This window comes from Chrysochloris asiatica, unplaced genomic scaffold (assembly GCF_000296735.1).
Source record: "Chrysochloris asiatica unplaced genomic scaffold, ChrAsi1.0 scaffold00224, whole genome shotgun sequence".
Taxonomy (NCBI): domain Eukaryota; kingdom Metazoa; phylum Chordata; class Mammalia; order Afrosoricida; family Chrysochloridae; genus Chrysochloris; species Chrysochloris asiatica.
In genome coordinates this window covers 1,027,535-1,049,718 of record NW_006408742.1, presented here as the reverse complement: position 1 = coordinate 1,049,718, position 22,184 = coordinate 1,027,535, and the positions used below count along the sequence as shown (strand labels likewise).

Below are 22,184 nucleotides of genomic sequence, written 5' to 3'. Positions count from 1 at the left end.
AAGAGATGCTGCCAATCCGACACAGCTTCCTAAAAAAGGGCCGTTTCATCGCCATGACTGAAACGTCCCCTCAAATGCTGACGCCTCCAGAGCAGGTCCAGGCCCCTGCCCTTCTTGTGTTCCTTTGCTATCTCCTACCACTGCCCACAGGAGTCCTGGTGTGGGGCTGCAGGATAAGCACTGGACTGCAAGGTCGGTGGCTCGAACTTACCAGTGCTTCCTTGGAAATCCTATACAGCATCACTGAGTAGAAACTGACTCGACAGCATTTAACAACAACTGCTGCCCACAGGCATACAAACAGTAGTTCCTATTGTAGGTCCAGCTGACTGTTCTGTTATAGCAGCCCCTTTAAGCACAGCTTTATTTTCATGTTTGTGGGGGGAGGGAGGAGAACGCTTATATTTATTTGGCATCAGCAGTTGTAGGAGCCCTGATGGTACTACAGTAACAGAGCTCAGCTGGTAAACACAAAGTTGGCAGTTCAAACCCACAAGCCGCTCCTCAGGAGAGAAATGTAGCACTCTGCCTCCACAGATTAGAGCCTTAGAAACCCTGTGGGGCAGTTCTATTTTGTCCTATAAGAAGTCAGAATTGACTTGATAGCAATAGATTTGGCTAGGAACTGAGCTAGTGCTTTATATATATATAATATATATACATGCATGTTATTCTTGCTTTGTTATTAAGTGCCATCGAGTCGGTACTGACTCATAGCGACCCTATACACAAAAGAATGAAACACTGCCTGGTCATGGGCCAACCTCACAATTGTTGCTACGCTTGAGCCCATTGATGCTGCCACTTTTCCAATTCATCTTGCTGGGGGTCTTCCTCTTTTTTCCTGATCCTCCACCGTAACAAACATGATATCCTTCTCCAGTGACTAGTCCTGGTCCCTCCTGACAACATGTGTGAAGTATGAGAGATGAAGTTTGGCCATTCTGGCTTCCACCGAGCACTCTGGCTGTACTTCATCCAACACAGACCTATTTATTCTTTTGGCAGTCCATGGTACTTACAATATTCTCCTCCAACACCAAAATTCAAATGCATCAATTCTTCTACAGTCTTCCTTATTCACTGTCCAACTTTCCAATGCATATATGCTTACTGAAAATATCATGGCTTGGTATTTTCAATACCAAGGTGCACCTTAGTTCTCAAGCTACCATCTTTGCTCTTCAAAACTTTAAAAAAAAGGTCTTGTGCAGCAGATTTGCCTAATGCAATACATTGTTTGATTTCTTGACTGCTGCTCCATGAGTGTTGATGGTTGATCTGAGAAAAATGAAGTCAATGACAACTTCAGTCTTTTCTCCAATGATAAGAATGTTGTTTATTGGTCCAGTGGTGAGGATTTTTGTTTTCTTTACATTGAGATGCAATCCATACCAAAGACTGTGTTTTTTGATTTTCATCAGTTAGGTATTTTAAGTCCTTTTCACTTTCAGCAAGCAAGACTGTATCATCTGGATATCACAGGTTGTTAATGAGTCTTCCTCCAGTCCTGATGCCATGTTTGTCTTCATAGAACCCAGCTTCTTGGATTATTTGCTCAGCATACAGGTTGAATAACCATGGTGAAAGAACACAATCCTGTTGCACACCTTTCCTAATTTTAAACCATTTAGTGTTCCCATGTTCTGGATGAACAATTGCCTCTTGGTTTATGTATAGATTCCTCATGAGCACAATTAAGTGTTCAGGAATACTCACACTACATAGCTTGTTCATAGCTTGTCATGATCCACAAAATCTGAAGCCTTTGTGTAGTCAATAAAGTACAGGTAAACATCTGTCTGGTATTCTCTGCTTTCAGCCAAGATCCATCTGACATTAGCAATGATATCCCACATTCCACATCCTCTTCTGAATCCTGTTTGAATCCCTCTGCAAGTTCTTTAAGTAAAACTTTACTCGCATGGGACATCAATCATATTGTCCGATGATTTCCGCATCCCTCTGGGTGACCTTTCTTTGGAATAGGCACAAATGAGGATTTCTTCCATTCTAGGTAGTCGTCTTCCAAATTTGTGGCATATGTGTGAGTGCCTCCTGTGCCACTTTACTTCCTTGGAAGATTTCAATTTTTATTCCATCAATTACTAGTGCCTGTTCTTTGGTTATTACTTCAATGCATGATGGACTTCTTCCTTCGTGATCACTGGCTCTTGATCATATATTGCCTCTTGAAACAGCTGAACAGCAACCATTTCCTTTTCTGCATCATTCAATAATTTGCCCAGAGAATCCTTCAATAACTAGTCGAGGCTTGAATTTTATATCAATTCCTCCAGTTTGAGAAATGCTAAGCGTGTTCTTCCCTTTTGGTTTTCTAACTCCAGATCTTTGCATATTTCGTTATATTTGATTTTATCTTCTCGAGCTGACCTTTGAAACTTTTCTGTTCAGCTCTTGTACCTCTTCATTTCTTCTAGCATCTCTAAGCTGGAGAGCAAGTTTGAGGGTCTCTTCTGACATTCATTTTGGTCTTTTCCTTCTTTCCTGTATGATGTTCTTGATGTCATCCCACAACTCTTCTGGTCTTCAGTCTTTAGTGTCCAATGTATCAAATCTGTTCTTCAGATGACCTCTAAATTCAGGTGGGATATACTCAAGGTCATATTTGTCTCTCATGGACTCATTTTCTTTAGCTTCAGTCTGAATTTGCAATTGATGGTTTGTTCCACAATCTGTCCCTGGCCTTGTTTAGGCTGATGATATGGAGCTTTCCCACCATCTCTTTCCACAGATGTATTCAATTTGATTTCTATGTATTCCATCTGGTGATGTCCATGTGTATAGTCGTCTCTTATGCTGTCTACAGAAGGTATTTGAAATGAACAAATCATTGACTTTTCAGAATTCTATCATGCGATCTCCAGAATTTCTATCACCAAGGCCATTATTTTCTAACTACTGATCTTTCCTCTTTATTTCCAACCTTTGCATTCCAATCACCAGTGATTATCAACATATCTTGACTACATGTTTGATCAATTTGAGACTGAAGAAGTTGGTAGAATTCTTTAATTTCATTCTCACTGGCTTTAGTGGTTAGTGCGTGTATTTGAAAAATATTGGTATTAACTGGTCTTCCCTGTAGGTGCATGGGTATTATCCTATCACAGTGTTGTACTTCAGGACAGATCTTGATATATTCTTTCTGACGATGAATGCAATGCCATTTCTCTTCAATATGTCACTCCCGGCATAGTAAATCATGTGGTTGTCAGATTCACAATGGCCATTACCAGCCCATTTCAGCTCACTAATGCCTAAGATATCGATGTTTATGCATTCCATTTCGTTTTTGACAATTTCCAATTTTCCTAGATTCATACTTTGTACATTGCATGTTCTGATTATTAATGGATGTTTACAGCTGTTACTCATTTTGAGTTGTGCCCCATTAGCAAATGAAGGTCCCACAGGCTTTACTCCCTTTGTGTCATCACTGTCAACTCTACTTTGAGGAGGCAGCATTTCCCCAGTCGCATTTTGAGTGTCTTCCAACCTGAGGGGCTCATTTTCCAGCACTATATCTGACAGTGCTTCACTGTTATTCATAAAGTTTTCAGTGCCAAAATATTCAGAAGTAGTTCTTCACTCCCTCTTCTAGCCTGTCTTCATCTGGAAGCTCATCTGAAACGGTTCACCGTGGGTGACCCTGCTAGTATTTAAAATACCAGTGGCATAGCTTCCAGAATCACAGCAACTCACAAGCCACCATAGTACCACAAACTGACAGATGAGTGGGGGTATTCTTGCTTACTCCCCATAATAATTCCATAAGGTAAGTGCTGTTATTATCTACCTTCCTTGGATCAAGAATACAACCTAAGTTATAATAAAATCTCAAGAAGAAAATACCTCCTCTATAACTTAACAAGTTGCCATTTTCGAAACCACATAATATGAGAAAAGACCTGCTTATTCAAGAGTAATAAAGAGTAGGGTTCACTTACATTGACATAATCCTTGAGAATGTATCGTGCAGATCGAGGCTGGTCTGGCTGCCCATGAGCCGTCATAAACCCTCGCATATCTATTAGGATTAAAAAAAAAAAAAAAAAAAGGCTATCAGAATTGTCAATTTCTGTAAGGCTACAAAAACTAAACAAACAGAAGTGGGAAAAACTTTTGCAGCTCACATAACCAAAAGCTTACACAAATCTAACACAGAAAGCAAATCACTCATTGAAAAAAGTGATTCCTAGAAAAACTAGTGAGTAATGGAAGAAATACAAAGGAAAATGAAAATTAATTTGGCAGTGTCTTTTACAACTAAAATGTGTTCAACCTATGGCATAATAAACCCATTTCTAAGGATGTATTTGACATTTCGTTTGAACTTTGTCAGACTTTATTCTGCTTGAACTGGCAGATGGTGATCTACAAACGGTTCATCCTCTTTTTATAAACTGACCTTTTCCTCACTTTGATTGTATCACATAGCATGGGCTAAAAAACTCTAAAGACTCAGTTATTTTTAGTTTTATCTGTAACTCATATCAATTTGAAAACTACTTAAAAAGAGGGAAGAGAAAGAGAAGCAGGTGTAAAAGCATACTTTGGCTGGTTTTTATGGGCATCATACTGGGAAGAAGTCTTGATTAGGAAACATGGATTCTCTTCCAGGCTAGACCCTTTACCTTGGGCAAGTTATTTCATGCTCTGATTTGAGATTACTTGTCTTCAAAAGGGGGAGGGAATGGAAAGTGGAGTGGGTGATCTTTAAGGTTCCTTTCAGTTCTATGATTCTGTGACTGCACGGGTCATAGCACAAACATTTACATAGGCAAAGGTAATTTCCATAAAAACTAGGGTAAAGCATGGAGGCAGCATAGCTATGGGCTCATTTTCAGGTCAAGCAAAGTTTACTGGGAACAGATAGACAGAGAAAAGCATTTGTATCCTTAGCCTAAGTAACCCTGAGGGCCTATAAGCTAATGTAATGTTCTCCCCTGATAAAACGACTACATTTCTTCCCAACATCCCTTTTTTTCTCTACTTGGGAGAAGACCCCTGTAAAACTAGAAAAGTCTCAGATAAGAACCCCTGTGTCTGCACATGAGAAGGTCAAAGGTTGTTAAGAGCCCGTTCATTAAAAGCTTGTGACAGCTGCACTCCTTCTGAGAGCTTTAGCCATTGTCCCATCTGGGCCTCCTATACCCTACTGCCAAAGTCATGTGGGGAAGAGGCACAGGCTACAGAGCACCTCCTGTCCTAATTCTAAAAGCACCAAGTGTACCAGTCAGCAGCCAGCTCCCCCTCGTTTACTGCTGGACCCTGAAACCACGAGCAAATTTGCTACTTGGAGGCCACTTTGTAAGTGAGGTCAGCAGAAAACAACAAAAACATCAAGCCTGGAAAATGACATGAGAAAAACCTCAGAAATAGTCTCAATCTGTTATCTTTGCAAAACATTTTTCATTAACTGTATTATTATTATATGTCGATCATGTTTTAAATTAGTCATAACTCACATCCATAAGCCATCAACAGTTCTTCTGAGGTTGGAGGTCGATGAGGATCTTCATCCTCTCTAGGCTTTATGATAGCAATTCCATAGGTAGCTTCTAAAACATATCTTGGAATATTCTGGCAAACATACGCTTGTCAAGAAACCCATTCTCTTGAATTGCCTGCACCCTCCCCATCGCATCTGAGACATGTGTCTCAGAGCAGTTTGTCTGACACACACCCCTTCTCCTCCTTAAAAGAAGAGTAATTATTGAGTTACAAAGACTGTTTTTATTTTTTTTTTGCTTTTCAACTAAGTCTTATGAACCAATCATCACTTCCAAATGAATTGTTTAAAAAAATAATTATCATTAGAATAATATTTAAAATAGAGCTCGAAAATGACAATTTTTTTACCTTGAGAAGATGGTAAGTAAATTATGTAATTTGTGAGATGATCCTAACTCAAAGATTATCTTTATTTCTAATTCCTATAGCTATCTTACTCTGGGTCGCTATGAGTTGGAACCAACTTGACAACACTTAACAACATAGCTATCCAAGGAGAGATGATCTTTTTCCTTTATTGTCTCATAAGGATTTATCAGCATTTTTTTCTTAAGCCACTTGGTGGTGGTTATGTGCTGTGGAGTCAGTTCTGACTCATAGTGACCCTGTACAGGGTTTCCGAGGCTGTAAATCTTTACAGGAGCAGAAAGCCTCATCTTTCTCCCGTGGAAGAGCTGGTAGTTTTGAACTGTTGACCTTGCGTTTCACAGCCGATTCGTAACCACTATGCTACCAGAACTCCTTTACAGCACTGCTAATCATCTATGACTTATATCCCCCCAAGACAGAATGCTCCGTAGGGGCACGATCTGTGATTGACTTATGCTTGGATCCTTCATGGTACTTAACCTAGCATGTGGCTTGCAGAAAGCGCTCAATACATATTTGCTTATTAAATTACAGAAAAACTTAAAACATTATGCCACCCTTACCCAGGGCAAGTGTATTTCTTATGGGGCATCCTTTATATACACATACGAAAAAAGGAACCATTTTTCATATACACACGTATCTATGAGTATATTGTACAAGGGACCTTCAAAAAGTTTGTGAAAAATCCCATTATCTTCTAGTTCCATTTCCCACAAATCTTCTGAAGCCCCTTTATATGGTTTTGTGAGATGGAAAATACTTTATAAAAATGGTTGTCATGCTCTATATGTTTATATGCTTTTTTTTTTGAAGATCTGAAGTTTACCCATGTGGCTCCATGTAGATTAGTGCAGTCTAATGACTGCTAGTACCCACTTCATATATATTATACATTTTACTTATCCTAAATAAAGTATTTATCTCTTATATAGAAAGTAAATGTAAATTGGAAGAACCAGAAAGCCGTGGCCTTACATAGTCTCATTAAGCACTGTGAAGGATCTGCAATTGCACCCTGCTTACCAGCTATCTCATTAGACAGTCTGGCTCCTATAGTCTCCTACCATCTGCCAGCATCCATTAAACAGTAATGAGATAAACGTGCTAGCTTCTAGAACCCAGCGCCTTCTAGTCAATTCCAACTCACAGTGATTCCATAGGACAGAGTCAAACTGCCCCCTATGGTTTCTAAGGCTGTAATCTGTATAGAGTAGTTCTGGTATGGTGCCATAGGATAAGCAATCGACCTCAAGGTCAGTGGTTCACACTCACCAGTCACTCCTCGGAAACCCTACACAGGGTTGCTATGAGCCAGAACCGACTTGATGGCATTTAATAACAACATCTTTATAGAAGCAGACTACCGCATTTTCCTCCAACCTTACGGAACATTCTGCCTGTGGGGGACATAAGGCATAAATAACTATGATACAAGGTTGTTGTTGTTTAGTGCTGTCGAGTCAGTTCCGGCCCACAGTGACCCTGTGTAGGGTTTCCGAGGAGCAGCTGGTGAACCGGAACTGCCAACCTTGCAGTTCAAACAGCTTTGCAGAGTGCTATATATACCTTAAGAACTGCCAACCTTTTGATTATAGCTCAGCGTTCAACCATGGCATCACCAGGTCTTCTTGTTAGGTTGTAAATAGGATAATTCTTTCCAGATTTATATTTGAGTACATATTTCACACCAGGCACTATCCTAGGAACATCCTATAAGCAAATTCACTATGCTGCTGAGAGGTAGCAGAGTTCCTTACTAGCTATGAAATCTTGGGCAAATTATTTAACTTCTTTGTGTCTCAGTTTCCTCAAGTATAAGCATCTGCTTCAAGAGATTTTTTGAGAATTAAATAATACAATCGTCCTCCAGTATCTATGGGGGATGGGCTCCAGGACTCCTACATGGATACCAAGATCTGTGGACGCTCATGTCCCTTAAATAAAATGATGTAGTACGTACCTGCATGTAACCTATGCACATCTTTCCATATAAATCACCTATAGATTACTTGAGCCCTGATGTGGTGCTGCAGGATAAGCTAACCCACCTGTTACTCCACAGGAGAAAGATGAGATTTTCCTGCTCTTGTGAAGATTAGTCTTGGAAACCTATGCTGGGTTGTTATGTATTAGAACTGATACAATGGCAGTGAGTTTGACTTTTTCTACATTACTTTTAATAGCTTTCTGTTGTTGTTAAGTGCTGTTGAATCAGTTCTGACTCACAGTGACCCTGCCTGTGTAGGGTTTCTGAGACTAAATCTTTGTGGGAGCAGAAAGCCTCATTTTTCTTTGTGATAAGGCAGGCAGTATTATCCCCATTTTATTAGAAAAAAAACCTCTGTGAGGTTAAGCGTATTTTCTGAGGTCATGCCAATAGTCAATGGCACTTTCACAAAATAAAATACGCTGGAAAATTATGGCTGTGAATCCAAATCCTGGCCTTCTATAATTACACCAAAATGAAATTAGGAGATGTTTTAATTCTCAAGTTCTGATGCTATCTCATCGTGAAAATCGGGCTCAGTAGTAAGTATTTTAATGTCTCCATTCTTAAAGTTATCAAAAGAATGTCCAAATCCAACTTGAAGCTCTAATATATATGTAATAATCAGGTTCTTTCAGCACCAGAAAGGATATTAATGATACAGGTGGGACGTGATCTCTCATCTGGTCTATTGGCAGGATTCCACTGCAAGTCATCTCAGCCTTGGTAGAGACAAAGGATGGCATCACCAGGCCTGGGCAGTCACACAGGCAGAGGCCAGGCTCCACATACAGAGTCTGAAAGATGAGGAGGAGGTATGTGTGGGGACACAGAAGATGAAGGGAAAGAAGAGCACTAGGTGAGTGACAAAGGAATGCAGAAAAGATCCAGTAATTAGCTGAGAAGGAAACAAAGGCAAATGCTGCAAATAATACCTGAAAATGTTTGGTGTGGCCAGGTGTGGCAGACACGGACACTTTCTTGTTACCCATGATGGTGTTGATTGTCGAACTCTTCCCAACATTTGGATACCCCACCTAGAAAAGACTCAGAAGTTACCAAAGAGTACATCTGTCAAAGATCCAAACATATGGAGTAACTGACAGCAATCTTGGCAAAAATGTGTAGTCACTTTGAAAGGAGGTGCTGTGTTTGCAGATACACAGATATTTTAATACCACAGCCTACTACTGGTTTCAAATTTTGGCAGCTAACAAATTTCTGTCTTGCTGGCTAAAAATTAACATGGCACAATGACTTGATTTAACCAGTTACTAACTAAGCTCCTTAATTATTATTGGGTTCAGGATGAGATAATATCCATTTTCTCCTCCTCCCTCTCCTCCCAATGCTATCAATAAATCTGAAATTTCACATTTTCTCAGATCAAGCAGGCTCATAATAAAGGAACAAAAGTTATCAAATAAAATAAACAAACTTATTTAATGCTGTCTGCTCAAATCACACCATCCTTGTTGTATGGTTTTCCTCATGCCTCCAAATCTAATTCCCTTTCTTACACGATTCAAAGAATCCTCCATCAACATGACTGGAAGATTATGAATACTTATTCCCTTGAATGGAATTCTAGTGTGGCACTGTAGGACAAGCACTGGACTGCTAACTGTATGGCTGGTGGTTCAAACCCACCAGCCACACCTTGGAAACCCTATAGAGAGGGTCACTATGAGTTGGGAACAACTCGATGGCACTTAACAATGTTCCCCTGAATATAAAACCTCCACCTCTCTTACAAAGCTGGTCATGTACTGCCATCATTAGAGTGTTCACTCTCACTACTCTTCAAACTCCAGTCAGACTCAATCATTTGTCATTAGACAAACACACCATGAACTGAACCAGTCCTGGGGCACCGTGCAAACTGTTGGATTTTGTCTATATGGAATGCCCTTCCCAACACTTGTCAAAAACACACATACTTCAAGGTGCAACACCCTCCAAAGAAATTTCAGACAACTGCCAGCTAATTTTAATAGTCTCATCATGTTCTGAACTTGACTATACAATGGGCTGCAAAAAATTCATGGAAAATTGGAACAGAAAAGATAATGGGGTTTTTCTGCAAACATTTAAAACCCCAATCATATGCTATGTTATGTTATCAGACTTAAAGTCTAATACTCTTTAACTAAGAGATCATGATTTAACTTTGCATCCTTTTTATAGTACACTGTTTAAATGTCATTCATTTGGAAAGGGAGGAGTGATTTTGCTGCCTTCTCCTAAGTCAGGCTAGATATCCTGCTAGGGCCCAGTACAAAGTGTGGCATGCGGCAAACCAAACCCAACCAAACCCACTGACACTGAGATGGTTCTGACTCATAGCGACCCTGTATCGTGTTTCTGAGGCTATAAATCTTAACAAGAGCAGACAGCCTCCTCTTTCTCCTACGGAGTGGCTGGTGAGTTTGAACTGCTGATCTTGTGGTTTGCAGTCCAGTGGGTATCCTACAGCACCACCAGCACTCTTCTGGAATGTGGCAGGTGCTCAATAAATGTTTGTAGAATGAGTTAATGAAGCTATTCTTATGTAGAATGAGTCAATGAAGCTATTCTTATGTAGAATGAGTCAATGAAGCTATTCTTAGGCTTTCTGGTTGCTGTTGAAGTTCTGACTCAACTCACAGCAATCCTGTAGAAGTTTCCAAGGAGTGGCTGGTAGGTTTGAACCGCTGGCTTTACAGTCAGCAGTCCAGTGCTTATCCTACAGCACCACATCAGGACCCTAGAGTAAGAAATTCAGAAAGTGATTTCTGCTTACCACGTCCATAAATGTAGAGTAGCTGGGTTTCCTGATGCAGGTGGGAAGTGAATTTTTAGCAGCACTACTTACAAGTTAAGTCTTAAAATTCCTAAGTAAAGCAGCTTTCCCTAGTTTGATAGCAAGTATGTTAGTTTCAGTGCAGAACTGGGAATTACATGTTAAATCTGACTCTGGAGACTAGTCTTAACTAGTACACTAAAATGTCAATCTCCCATAGTCATTGTAAGTAGGTTTCTGGAGGGCGGAAGAGGGGAGAGATTCAGAAAGAATAAGAATTAGCTATACTTGGCATGAAGAAAGGCACCCTGGTGGCACAGTGGGTGAAGGGTTGGGTTGCTAACTGCAAGGTCAGCAGTTAAAACTCATCAGCTGCTCCAAGGGAAAAGAATGAGGCCATCTGCTCCGGTAAAGACACACAATCTCAGAAACCCTAAGGAGCAGATCTACTCTGTCCTATGGGGTCATTATGAATCAGAATCTATGGCAGAGCGTGGGTAGGTGGCACCAGGAAGCCTGGTGGTGTAATGCTTACTCAGTTACTAACCAAGAGGTCAGCAGTTCAAACCCACCAGTCACTTCCTGGGAGAAAGACCCTTTGTATAGATTACAGACTTAAAGACTTTTACAAGAAGACACCTTCTATAATAACATCTTAGGTTTCTTTAGGCAAGGATGAAGTCATCAGGAGTTAGGCTGTATTTCTTTGGAGTTTGGGGCACTTCTATAAGTCACCTTTGGAGTTAGGGTACATGTACTTAGTTAGGGATGTGAGTTCCCCTATTTGAAACTTAATGTTTATGCAATTAAAGTAGCTGCATAATTTGGACACTCACACATGGATTTAGAAGACAAGTGGGCTGGTACAAAAGATCATAAGATACCAAAAGGCTGCAGAAGGAAATTGTAGTTTACTTTTGCTGATGAGACTACACAGGTCAGAGGAGTGAAAGCTTATATTAAAAAAAAAAAAAAAGCTAAAAAGATTGGGTTGGAAGTCTGAAAACATACAAGCTCCTCATTCTAATCTTTCTTACAATTTGTAGGATAGGAACAGCTGAATTGGAAGAAGACTGGTGAAGCTAATTCATATAAACAGGAATGCAACCAGCATAAACCCATGAGAGTTCACTCTCTGACTGGGATCTGAAAGTCATTATGCCACCGGGCAACCGTGAGCAGTGTGGTGGTGTGCCACGGAGATGGCTCCCATCTAGGGCTTCCAAAGCTGTGAATCTTTATGGCTGCAGAAAGCCTCATCTTTCTCCCGTGGGGTAGCTAGTAGATTTGAACTGCTAACCTTGTAGTCAGCAGCCCAATGTGTAATCCACTATGCTACTACTAGGGTTCCTTGAGGGCAATAATGTTCCATATGATGCCAGAACCCAATTGGTCTCTGAGGTCTCAGTCTAACTGTTGAAAAATGGAGAATGAAGTCCAGTGCTTATCCTACAGCTCCATCAGAGCTCCTTTAAGATCTTCATAGTTGCAATAATTTTATGACATATTTGATCTTACCAGCCCAACAGTAAGCTGTCCATCTTTCACCTTCTTCCCAGTATGTAGCTGTCTGAAGATCTCCAGTAATTCCTGTTTCGATACCAGATGACTAAAATTGTGTGTTTGCCTCCTCTGTGGGGTTTTTCTGCCCTGAACGTCAGAATCTAAAGTACAGTTTTTCATCCAGTCTTGGCCGTGGGACTCTCCTTCAAGGGCACTGTCTTCTTCTGAACACGTCTGCCAATCTTCTTCCTCCTCCTCCAGACAGTCCTCATAGTCACTGTCGTCTCCATCACTGGAGGCACCTTCACTAATTGAGGGAGAATCCCTGCCTGAGAGATGTGCAGTCTCATTGTGTGGAATTTCAGCCTCATCAGAGTCAGAGTTCTCAAACTCAGTTGTGTCAGTTTCTCTAGCATCTCCATTGACTTGCTCCTAAGATAACAGAAACCACAAAAATTCAGATATGCAACAACTGTACTTTTCACTCTAGTGGAAAGACTTAGTTGATTATGTAGGGTGAACAGAGGACAAAAGAAGTTATGAAAGGGAGTGAAGGTGAAGGCAGGGGAGAGACACTGTAGAAAGAATGCACAATCAATCACCAACAGCAATGCTCTCTGCTCACTTTAGACATCTGTATATTTTTCAAACACAGAATCCCTTTTGTAATTTAAAATAAATCTTTTTTAAATAAAAAAGAGGAAATGTTCAGGTTAAGCTGAATTTTTTGGCAATCCATTATTTGAGATGAGCTGTAGAATAAAACAGAGCATTTCCTATCAGTGATAAAACACTTAACATTCTCCTCTCTGTACAAAGCAGGAAGGGCATAATTTGTCATCTGAGCTTCAATTACATTTGCATTTTACAAGTTTAGAGGAAACTGCTAATCTTTGTTAATTACCTTTAATAAATGAAGTATCACTGGAACACAGTTTCCTGTATGAAATGCAGAAACTACAAAACTCAACTCCACACACAGAAACTGTTTACCAGTTGAAGATCACTAAGGGTGTCTTAAAAACAGGGTTTTGAACTGGTTCAGTCATGGCCAAAAAACAGATACTGGAACAGAAAGTATTATAGGTTGAAGCCCTGGGAGACTCAGAAGAAGCTTGGCGAGCCCTTTCAGGAGCTTCATGTGGAAGATTTGATTACTGCCAAGACTGTGGAGAGCGGAGACGCACATTCAAGGTGGCATGGCTGGCTGCCATCTTTGAGCCAGTTACCACTGTTTCTGACTGTGCGACAAGAGATGTGGTTGCTCTGTAATGTGCAGCATGCTGCCTCTGTTTTATAAGAGGGTGATAGATTCAGGGAGATTTCTAGCAGGGTGTTGGTCCATATTTCCCATTAGGATTATGGTTCTAGAACACCCACATCTTTCAAATTGAAGTCCATTCTGATTTTGCTTCATCGACTATGACCGAATTGGAAAGAGCTGCCTTGAAGCTTTGTTTAAAATAACCACCCTAGGAAAGAGAAGTACTCCTGGTGTGGTGATGTAGGATCAGCACTAGACTGCAAATCACAAGGTTGGCAGTTCAAATCCACGAGCTGCTCCGTGGAAACCCTGTACAGGATCACTATGAGTCAGAACTGACGATGACAACAGAAAAAAGAAAGGCTAAAATCTGTTCATGTATGTTCTAACTCTTCTGAATCTCTACAAATTAAGTGTAACATTATATTTACAATATAATGTTAGAATGAATAATAAAAGGACACGATGAACTCAGCCAACAAATGTATCCTAAATTTCAGGATAATAAAGAGAAACAAAATGTCTGGGTAAGTAGCTAGGCCTAATTCATCATGATGCCTAACAGCTCAGAAAGGAATCAAGGCTTTTGATAGAACCATAGAATTGGAAATAATTTTTATTATAAATGAGTAATGGATGCTCCATATGAACTCTGCTGAATCGGGTTTTAAAGCAAGACAGACAAAGAAAAACATGAATGTGAACTAAACATGCGCACACATACAAAAAACTAAGACTTAGATTCAGGAACCATGCTAAAGTCAACAACCAGAGGATAGGTCTCTTGTGATACAATAGTGAATAATTGTTATCAGGACTGACTGCGAGGGTTGGAAATGTAAAGGTAGATGTTTTGTAGCAAGGAGGGGAGTGATTAACTTTGCACTCTAGGAGCTGAGGTCCCTAGGACCATCAAGGAAGAAGAGCAGAGACCGGCACCCTACCCAGAGAAGCAGTGACGCCAGAGATGGAGGCAGAGACAATGATGTGGAAAGATGGAGTGGCTGGGGACTTGACCCAGAGAAGGGAGAAGGAATGTGTGCTGAAGACCAGTGGGCAGGCTTGATGATGCATGGAGGGGATTGTAACCATGGTAATGAAACGACATACGATATGATGAATGTAAAACTAATGTTCTCCCATGTAAACTATCACATAATTCACAATAAAACATTAAAATAAATAAATGGGAAAACTCAATTCCTTGTCGAACACAATTTAACAGATGGCCAAGAGAAGGCAGAGGCACTCTCTTTCACTCTCTATATAAAGTTATTGTTTTTAAAGAAGGTTGAATAACTATGTTGTTGTTAAGTGCCGTTGAGTGGGTTCCGACCCATGGTGACCCTGAACAGGGTTTCTGACGCGGTAAATCTTTACGGGAGTAGAAAGCCTCATCTTTCTCCTGCAGAGCAGCTGGTAGTTTTGAACTGCTGACCTTGCCTTGCAGTTTGCAGCCCGATTCGTAACGACTACGCTATAGATGAAGAAAATCAAATCCTCAGGTGGGAAAATTAGAAAATATTAAAACATTTAAAAGTAAGTTCAAATTTGATATCCAAATTACAGATATGATGTCACAACCTCAACTGTTATTTTCTCTCAGAAATCACATTAAACCATGATTTCTAGAAGACTTGAGAGGAACAAACTGTGCCCTTTTTTAAAAAAATTTATTTATTTTTAATAAATGTTTTATTGTGAATTGTGTGATAGTCTACACGGGAGAACATTAGTTTTACATTAGTTTTACATTCGTTCCATCATCCATCATTTCATTGGCATAGTTACCATCCCGTTCATGCATCTTCACCCAACCGAAGGGTGTACCCTGTAAGCCTGCACCCCCTCACCACAGTCCTCAGCTCCTTTCCATCTACTGATTCCAAGTCCCCAGCCACACCATCTCTTGACATCGTCTTCTCTGCCGCTATCTCAGGCCTCACTGCTTCTCTGGGTAGGATCCTGCTCTCCATTTTCCTCCACTGATGGTCCTAGGGTCCTCCGCCCCTAGACTGAAAAGTTAATCACTCTCCTCCTTGCTACAAAATGTCCACCTTTAGATTTCCAACCCTCACAATCAGTCCTGATAACAATTATTCACTATTGCATCTTAAGAGACCCATTTGTATTTCGTTTCATCAGCCCTTCCTGGACAGGCTGAATACTATTTATTGGAGACTCTACCTTCCTCCACGCCCTTTGGATCTAGGTTCCCTCTTGAAAGCTTGTAAGCCAGTCACTTCTTATCTTTGTATTCCTCCCCTCATTTTGGGTAGCCAATGTCCAAGTTGCCCATCCCTGTCTACCCTTTGTGTGGAGGAGGTGGGAATAGTTCTTGCAGCAGGGATTTGTGTCCTCTTTTGAGCTACTGCATTTATAGGTGTAGGTCATGTTTATCGAATTGTATCAGATGACGCTTTTTTCCTCTTCTTTCTTCTTTGGGTTGAGCTCTGTTTATCCAGTCATTGAAGCCAGGTCAAGTGGGTATCATCTGAGAGTGTGGGTGTTCTTGCGTCTGTCTGGCCTCTTTTTATCAGCTGGCTGCCCCACTCTTCATTCTAGTCCTCAGTGGCTGTGTCATTGACTCTGAGCCCATGAGTCCCCAGGTCTTGCCTTGCTGCTGGCCGACCAGGTCTCCACCCGGGTTCACAGTAGGTTTGCTGAACGATGTAGGGCTTAGCTCGCCACTTCATTGATGTTCTTCGGTCACTTCCCCTTCTGGGTGACGTGTGTGGTTGCCAGTCAAAGTGTATATTTCTCTTGCGTCTTAGTCTTGGAAGAGAATTTTGTGCCTAACTTTTAAAAAAGAAAGACTATCTTCCATAAACCACACATTGTTAACCCAGAGAATGATCATGTCTATGATTAATATAAGAGCAGAAAATGTAGAACTAAAGGGACACATAAAAGAGTCCTTAACTGTTACATGGATGCTTACATCCAAGGGCAAAGCTCATGACTGCCTCAGAGGGTTTAATATGACTAAACAATGAGGGAGGCCAATTTAACTTCACCGAATGGAAGACCTTCTTAAATTCAGGTAAAAATAACAGGATGCTTGGTTTGCAGAGACTCGTCATTTAAAGAGGTCAGAGAGACTATGACTATTAGCCAGGGAGGCCTCACCAATGACCCTTTGGGGTCCCAGAACGGAATCTGTACGGAAGCAGACCGCCTCATCTGTTCCCCTCAGACTGCTGACATCTGCTTACTTACATGAGATGGAGGAAGGCATTCCTTCAGAGGAAGAGGTTGTTGTTGGTGGCGGTATGCTGCTAAGTCAGTTTCAACTCATAACGAGTCTGTATAGGGTTTCCAAGGCTGTAAACCTTTACAGGAGCGGAAAGCCTCATCTTTCTCTCATTGAGCAACTGGTAGATTAGAACTGCAGTGCTGATTGCAACTCATAGTGAGCCTGTGTAGGGTTTCTGAGGCTATAAATCTTACTGAGAGCAGAAAGCCTCGAAACAGCTGGTGGATTTGAACTGCTGACCTTGCGGTTATCAGCCCAACACTTAACCCACTATACTACCAGGGCTCCTAGAGGCAGACATAAGAGCTCCCTAAACTGTGGAGGGGAAGGTGTTTCACAGCACCTAGCTCAGCACATAGACAACTCATGTTTGACAGAAATAATCAGGAAGAGAACAGGAAAAAATACATTGCTTCTTAAGGTATCTTCTTCCAGACTGAAGAATCTATTACTAATTTCTTTTTTAAGTTAGAAAATAAAATAAAATAAACCTTCAAACTATTCTTGTGACATTTGGTTAAAAATATAGAAATTAACCTGGTATACCTTTATTTCTTTTAAAAATAAAGCCAAAAGAGATTCTGATCAAACCACGACAAGCTGTAGCCTTTTGTTCTGACTTGTCTTAAATGCAATTACAAAATCATTATGAAATTTCCTATTCTGCTTCCTGTCTAAGATTTTTTTTTTATAATTCAAAATTAAAACATTAGTATCTAACATAGCACTGGGCTGCCGGAGTATTTAATAATCATAGACAAAGTAACCTCTTGACTCACTTTTCCTTAGGTCATCCAATCACACACACAAAATATACACAAAAAGCTAATCCAAAGTCTTCAATAAGAAAAAAAACAAAATAAAAAGAAAGCACACTAATCAGAAACCCAGTTCTCCTCCTTGAAACCTACAATGTCCCCAGGTTACCTCTGCGTCACCACTCAGTTGAATGGCTTCTGCCAAAGCTGACCAGAAAATAACCTTCACACCTTCTTTTTCAAAGTATGAGGCCCAGGCACTCCGCTGCTCAGCAGTCAACAAGTCTGCCTTATTGATCAAAATAACATTCTCCTTATTGTCATCCAGTTCTTTCACATAACATTCCTAGGTAAAAGAAAAGTCTCTTAGAGCAATGAAAACTTAATTAAGCTCATTTACTAAAGACCCCCAGCTATGACTAAAAGTTTTTCCTGCTCCCAATCTGAAACAATTCCTAATTCAAAGACTTGGAATCATGGTACACTCTACTAATCCTTTCATTAAGCTTTGTAAGGGAGTTAATTAGGTCACATATAAATATTCTAACCGTAAGATGTTGGAAAGCATAAAAATAGATGCTTTCCCACTGTTGAGGTATAATAGGTCCATTTTTCTTTGAACAGTGTACCCCTTTAATAATGCTAAATTATTTCTTTCAAACAAGTTAAAGGGTTCCAAAGAGATCTGAGAGTCAGCAGTGACAATTTTTCAGTCAAGTGAGGCCAACCAATAATCATCTTCTTGGATGCTTCTGAAGCATCAAAGGGTCACAGGACTCAGCAAGGGAAGTGAACCCCTAACTAGAGCTCTTTATTAAAGAACTGACTTCACCACAGCTTCATCAGTAACATTTTAGTTACTCACCGTGAGTTTTAAGACAATTTGTATTTCTACTATTAAGGTCCTCAAATATTACATTATTTCATGTGATCTGCACACCTTAACTATTGCTCCCTGTGTTGTCCTACAAACTTAGTTGACTTGCACAACACTAAAAGGAGGAGCAACTAAGAGAATTTAGTAGGATGGATAAAAAGTGACGTGACTAGGAATATACTAAGTAAAATGTATTTTGATTGGTGTCTCAAAAAAATGGGAAACACTGGCAAATGTTTATTAGCAAAGTGGTTTCTAAACTAAAAGTTAGAAAGTTCACTAAGTGTTTGAGACTTCCTGCAGACAGAAACAACTGTTTGAAGAGAGAAAACATCTGTGTAAACCGTGGCATTGTGCAAGTTCCTGATCCTGGGAGGAAGACAGGGCCTAATTAAACAAAGCTAGAGTAGAGGACAGAATGCGTCCTAGAGTTACTCCTATGAGTGATGCTGCCCTTGCACTGCTGATCAAAAGACTAAAGTGTGACTCTTGCCAAACTTTACTTACCAAATCCTCACATCTAAACAGGAGTGGGTTTCGACCATCTACTATCTGGACCACAATATCACTGAAAAACAAATGCGAGAGAATGAGGAAATTGAGACTCAGAACAGCTAGGTGACTTGAACAAGCGACAGCTCTGGACTGTGTGCATAGGTAGGTGGGTCAGAGGTCACACTTTTAATTGTATCATTCTACTGCTCTAACAGGGCTTTAAGGGGCTCAGATGATGTTTCACTGCTGGAGTCTATTAACTCCTTTCTCGTGGTGAGATCAGGGTATTCCAAACACTTCAGTGGAGAGGAGGTCTATTGACCTATCCACACTCTGGTTAAGAAAGCTTAATAAACTGCTTGCTGACAGCTGCTACTATGGAAGCCAGATTTTACTTAAAACCAGGGCTAACAAAGGAAAAACACACCTAGCGAACAATCACCCTAGAATGTGTTTAAGTGGCAAAAACACAAAACTGCACAATATCAATTTCAGCTGCCATACTGAAGTAGGAATGGTAAGTCCAACTTCTTCCATTACATCTAAGATGCAGCAATAACATTTTCTGCAGCAGATGGCAAATCCGTCAGATCCCTCAGGAATGCAACAGGGATACAAGCAGCAGGTCAACTGGCAAGGAGAGTAAGAAATTCACTTCTCTGGGAGGACCCTCCCTTCCTTCAGCCTCTGTGGCGAGGGAAGATGTCATGAGGGTCAGCTCTGACTGACACTGGAAGGAAATAAGCGGCAGAAGTACTACCACCTGACAGCATGGTCTCCCCAAAACACGTTTGGTTAACCAGCTTCTTCTAGCTTAGTTCTGCAACTAGGTTGAACATCAAGGAAGGGCTCTGACTCAAAGTAACCGTTCAGGGAATAGCCTAATCTTTTAATTCAAAGCAACTCTGACTTGACAGTTTTGTTTTTAACCCTGTAAAATTAAGTGGGCCCCAATATTTCCTTCTTTAAAATAGTACCTGACAGTTTTAAACTGTAAAGATTCAACAGTCAGTGCAAAAACAGGGAAAGCCTAATAAAATCAGAACCAGAGTCCACACATTTTATGCCTACCAAACATGTAGAAAAGAACGAACTTAGAAATATCAGTAAGAAAAGAAGACAGTTCAAACAGCTTGCTTCACATGCAGAATTAGGATGTTGCACGAAGTGCCCACTCTATACCAGGAAGGCTTTGTACAATACAATGTAAGGGTCTTATCTGGCCAGAATACAGTGGACTGCCCTGGGTGCTCCGGCAGCTTCCTGAATTTCAATGACATGTTACACATCAAATCTTTTCTCATAACCACTAACGAAATTAAAGAAGCAGATGGCTTCATTAGCCTGTTACCAAGCAGGAGACATCTGCTGTAAAGAAGGTATCAATACATGTTTCTGTTCAATGACATAGCAATAGTGATTTCATTAATAATATTTCTATGTAACTCAGATTTGCTTCCAGGCAATACCAACAAAATTCCCTGAGTTAGAAACATATTCTGTCATAAAAGGGAGAAGTATCACTCAACACAAATAACAGTGAGTAAACACTACAATCTAATAGAAGCCCAAACTTCCAACAAGTATGAAGGGGCTTCAGACAGTCTGTGGAAAAATCTCATTAATTATTAATTCCATGAACTTTCTGAAGCCCCCTGGTACATAGCTCACTCTAATGAAACCGATGCCTAGGTACGTACACAAATAGCATGCAAAGGGACTTCCTTTGTTAAACATGGATGACTGAGCAGAACATACATGGTTACCTTTACCCTTTCTCAAAACCTACGAGCATGAAAAGTAAATGCTGAAACCCATTAGAAGGAAGAAAAAAGGAGAGAAACTGCTAATAAGAAATGTGAAGTCACTTTTGAAAGGTAAAAATCAGATGGGGGAGTTAGGAGAACAAAGAAAGCTGAATACCAAGTGCTTACAGAGAAGGGTATCTAGAGAAATGGGCTCATTCATGCCCCAGAATGAACCAGAAGATGGCTCAGGACTGGAAGCATCAGCCAGCTATGAAGCCAAAGGTGAAGCGGGGCATGGGGCTGAAGTCAGGGATGCTTTGGGGAAAGTCTTGAGTAGCGAGCACTCAGACCCTCAGGTCTCCTCTCCTGTTCCACTCCTTCCCCACATGCTCCAAAGCCACCTTTTCCCATCCTAATGGTTGTTGTTGTTATTAAGTGCTGTCGAGTCAATTCTGACCTATAGTGACTTGTATAGGGTTTCCAAGGAGCAGCTGGTGAGCTTGAATAATCCACCTAGCAGTTCAAACGACTTTGCAGTCTGATGCATTAGTCCATAGTAGAAGGTCTACTATGGAGAAATGAGGACATCAGGCACAGTAGAAGGTACAAGAGGTGCCATAATGGATTAAGGAGGATTAAAGTGAAGGTCAATACTGAGCATGAGAAAGCCTTGCCCCACTATGTTATACCATCGCCTTTAGCCCCATTCCTGGCAGGAGAGACTTATTTTTTTAAGGAAACTTACTGGCCTTGGAAAAAGACATATGCACTAACATCTTGGGGTTTCCCTACAAAATAAAGCTGATCTCAGCCAGTCACCCTGCAGTGAAGCCTACCAGTTGACAAGACCCAGCTAAATAGGTATACCTGTCAATTTGCTTTGTAAAGCATCATTCTTAAATATGAATAGACAACAAACACCATTAGACACTTGAGGAAGACCACTTACATGAAAGTCAGAAACCAAAATAAATCGGAAAGAAAACAGAACAAAGAGGAAAGTGAAAGAAGTAGGAAGTAGAAGGAAATCTAAAACCCAAACAAAAAGACTCGAATTAAGTATGCAAATAGGAGTGTTCCCTCAAGGTTGAGATTACAAAATTTCAGAATGTGTTAGAAATTTTGGAAAGAATTAAACGGCCATCTGAGCAGAATACACCTTCAACTGTGCCTCAGAAGTTTCACAAGAGAACCACACTGATTCTTCCCAAGCCCCATTCAGAAGTAACTGATAATGAAACGGGTGTGAACAGAGGTTGGCAATGAGCTACAATTTTTAATTATTTTAGGCTTAGAAATTTGCCTTGCTATTTTGCCTTCCCACATTCTACCCGACAGCTTTTTCCCTATCGTTGAGGATGCAGGTTTGGGGACAAAGGAGGCTATGTATGTGATTTTCTTTAAAAAAAAAAAAAAAAGAGGTGGGGTGGGGGACATAATTCACATCCACCACTCTTCTGTTAGGTTGTCATACTGTGGTAGCTTGTGAGTTGCTGTGATTCTTAAAGCTATGCCACCAGTATTTTAAATACCAGCAGGGTCACCCATGGTGGACAGGTTTCAGATGAGCTTCCAGACAAAGACAGACTAGGAAGAAAGAGTGA

At 40.5% G+C, this 22,184-nt stretch overlaps 1 protein-coding gene across 1 annotated transcript in view; it reads right to left on the bottom strand.

The window, feature by feature from the left end:
- LSG1 (large 60S subunit nuclear export GTPase 1) overlaps positions 1-22,184 on the bottom strand; it is a 37,455-nt gene that overhangs the window by 2,549 nt on the left and 12,722 nt on the right. The window contains exons 6-12 of the mRNA XM_006873129.1: positions 18,845-18,905; positions 17,630-17,806; positions 12,198-12,614; positions 8,833-8,934; positions 8,551-8,694; positions 5,493-5,616; positions 3,972-4,051 (exon numbers count right to left, since the gene is read on the bottom strand). Coding sequence (XP_006873191.1) covers positions 3,972-4,051; positions 5,493-5,616; positions 8,551-8,694; positions 8,833-8,934; positions 12,198-12,614; positions 17,630-17,806; positions 18,845-18,905 — 1,105 coding nt within the window. The remainder of the gene's footprint in view (positions 1-3,971; positions 4,052-5,492; positions 5,617-8,550; positions 8,695-8,832; positions 8,935-12,197; positions 12,615-17,629; positions 17,807-18,844; positions 18,906-22,184) is intronic.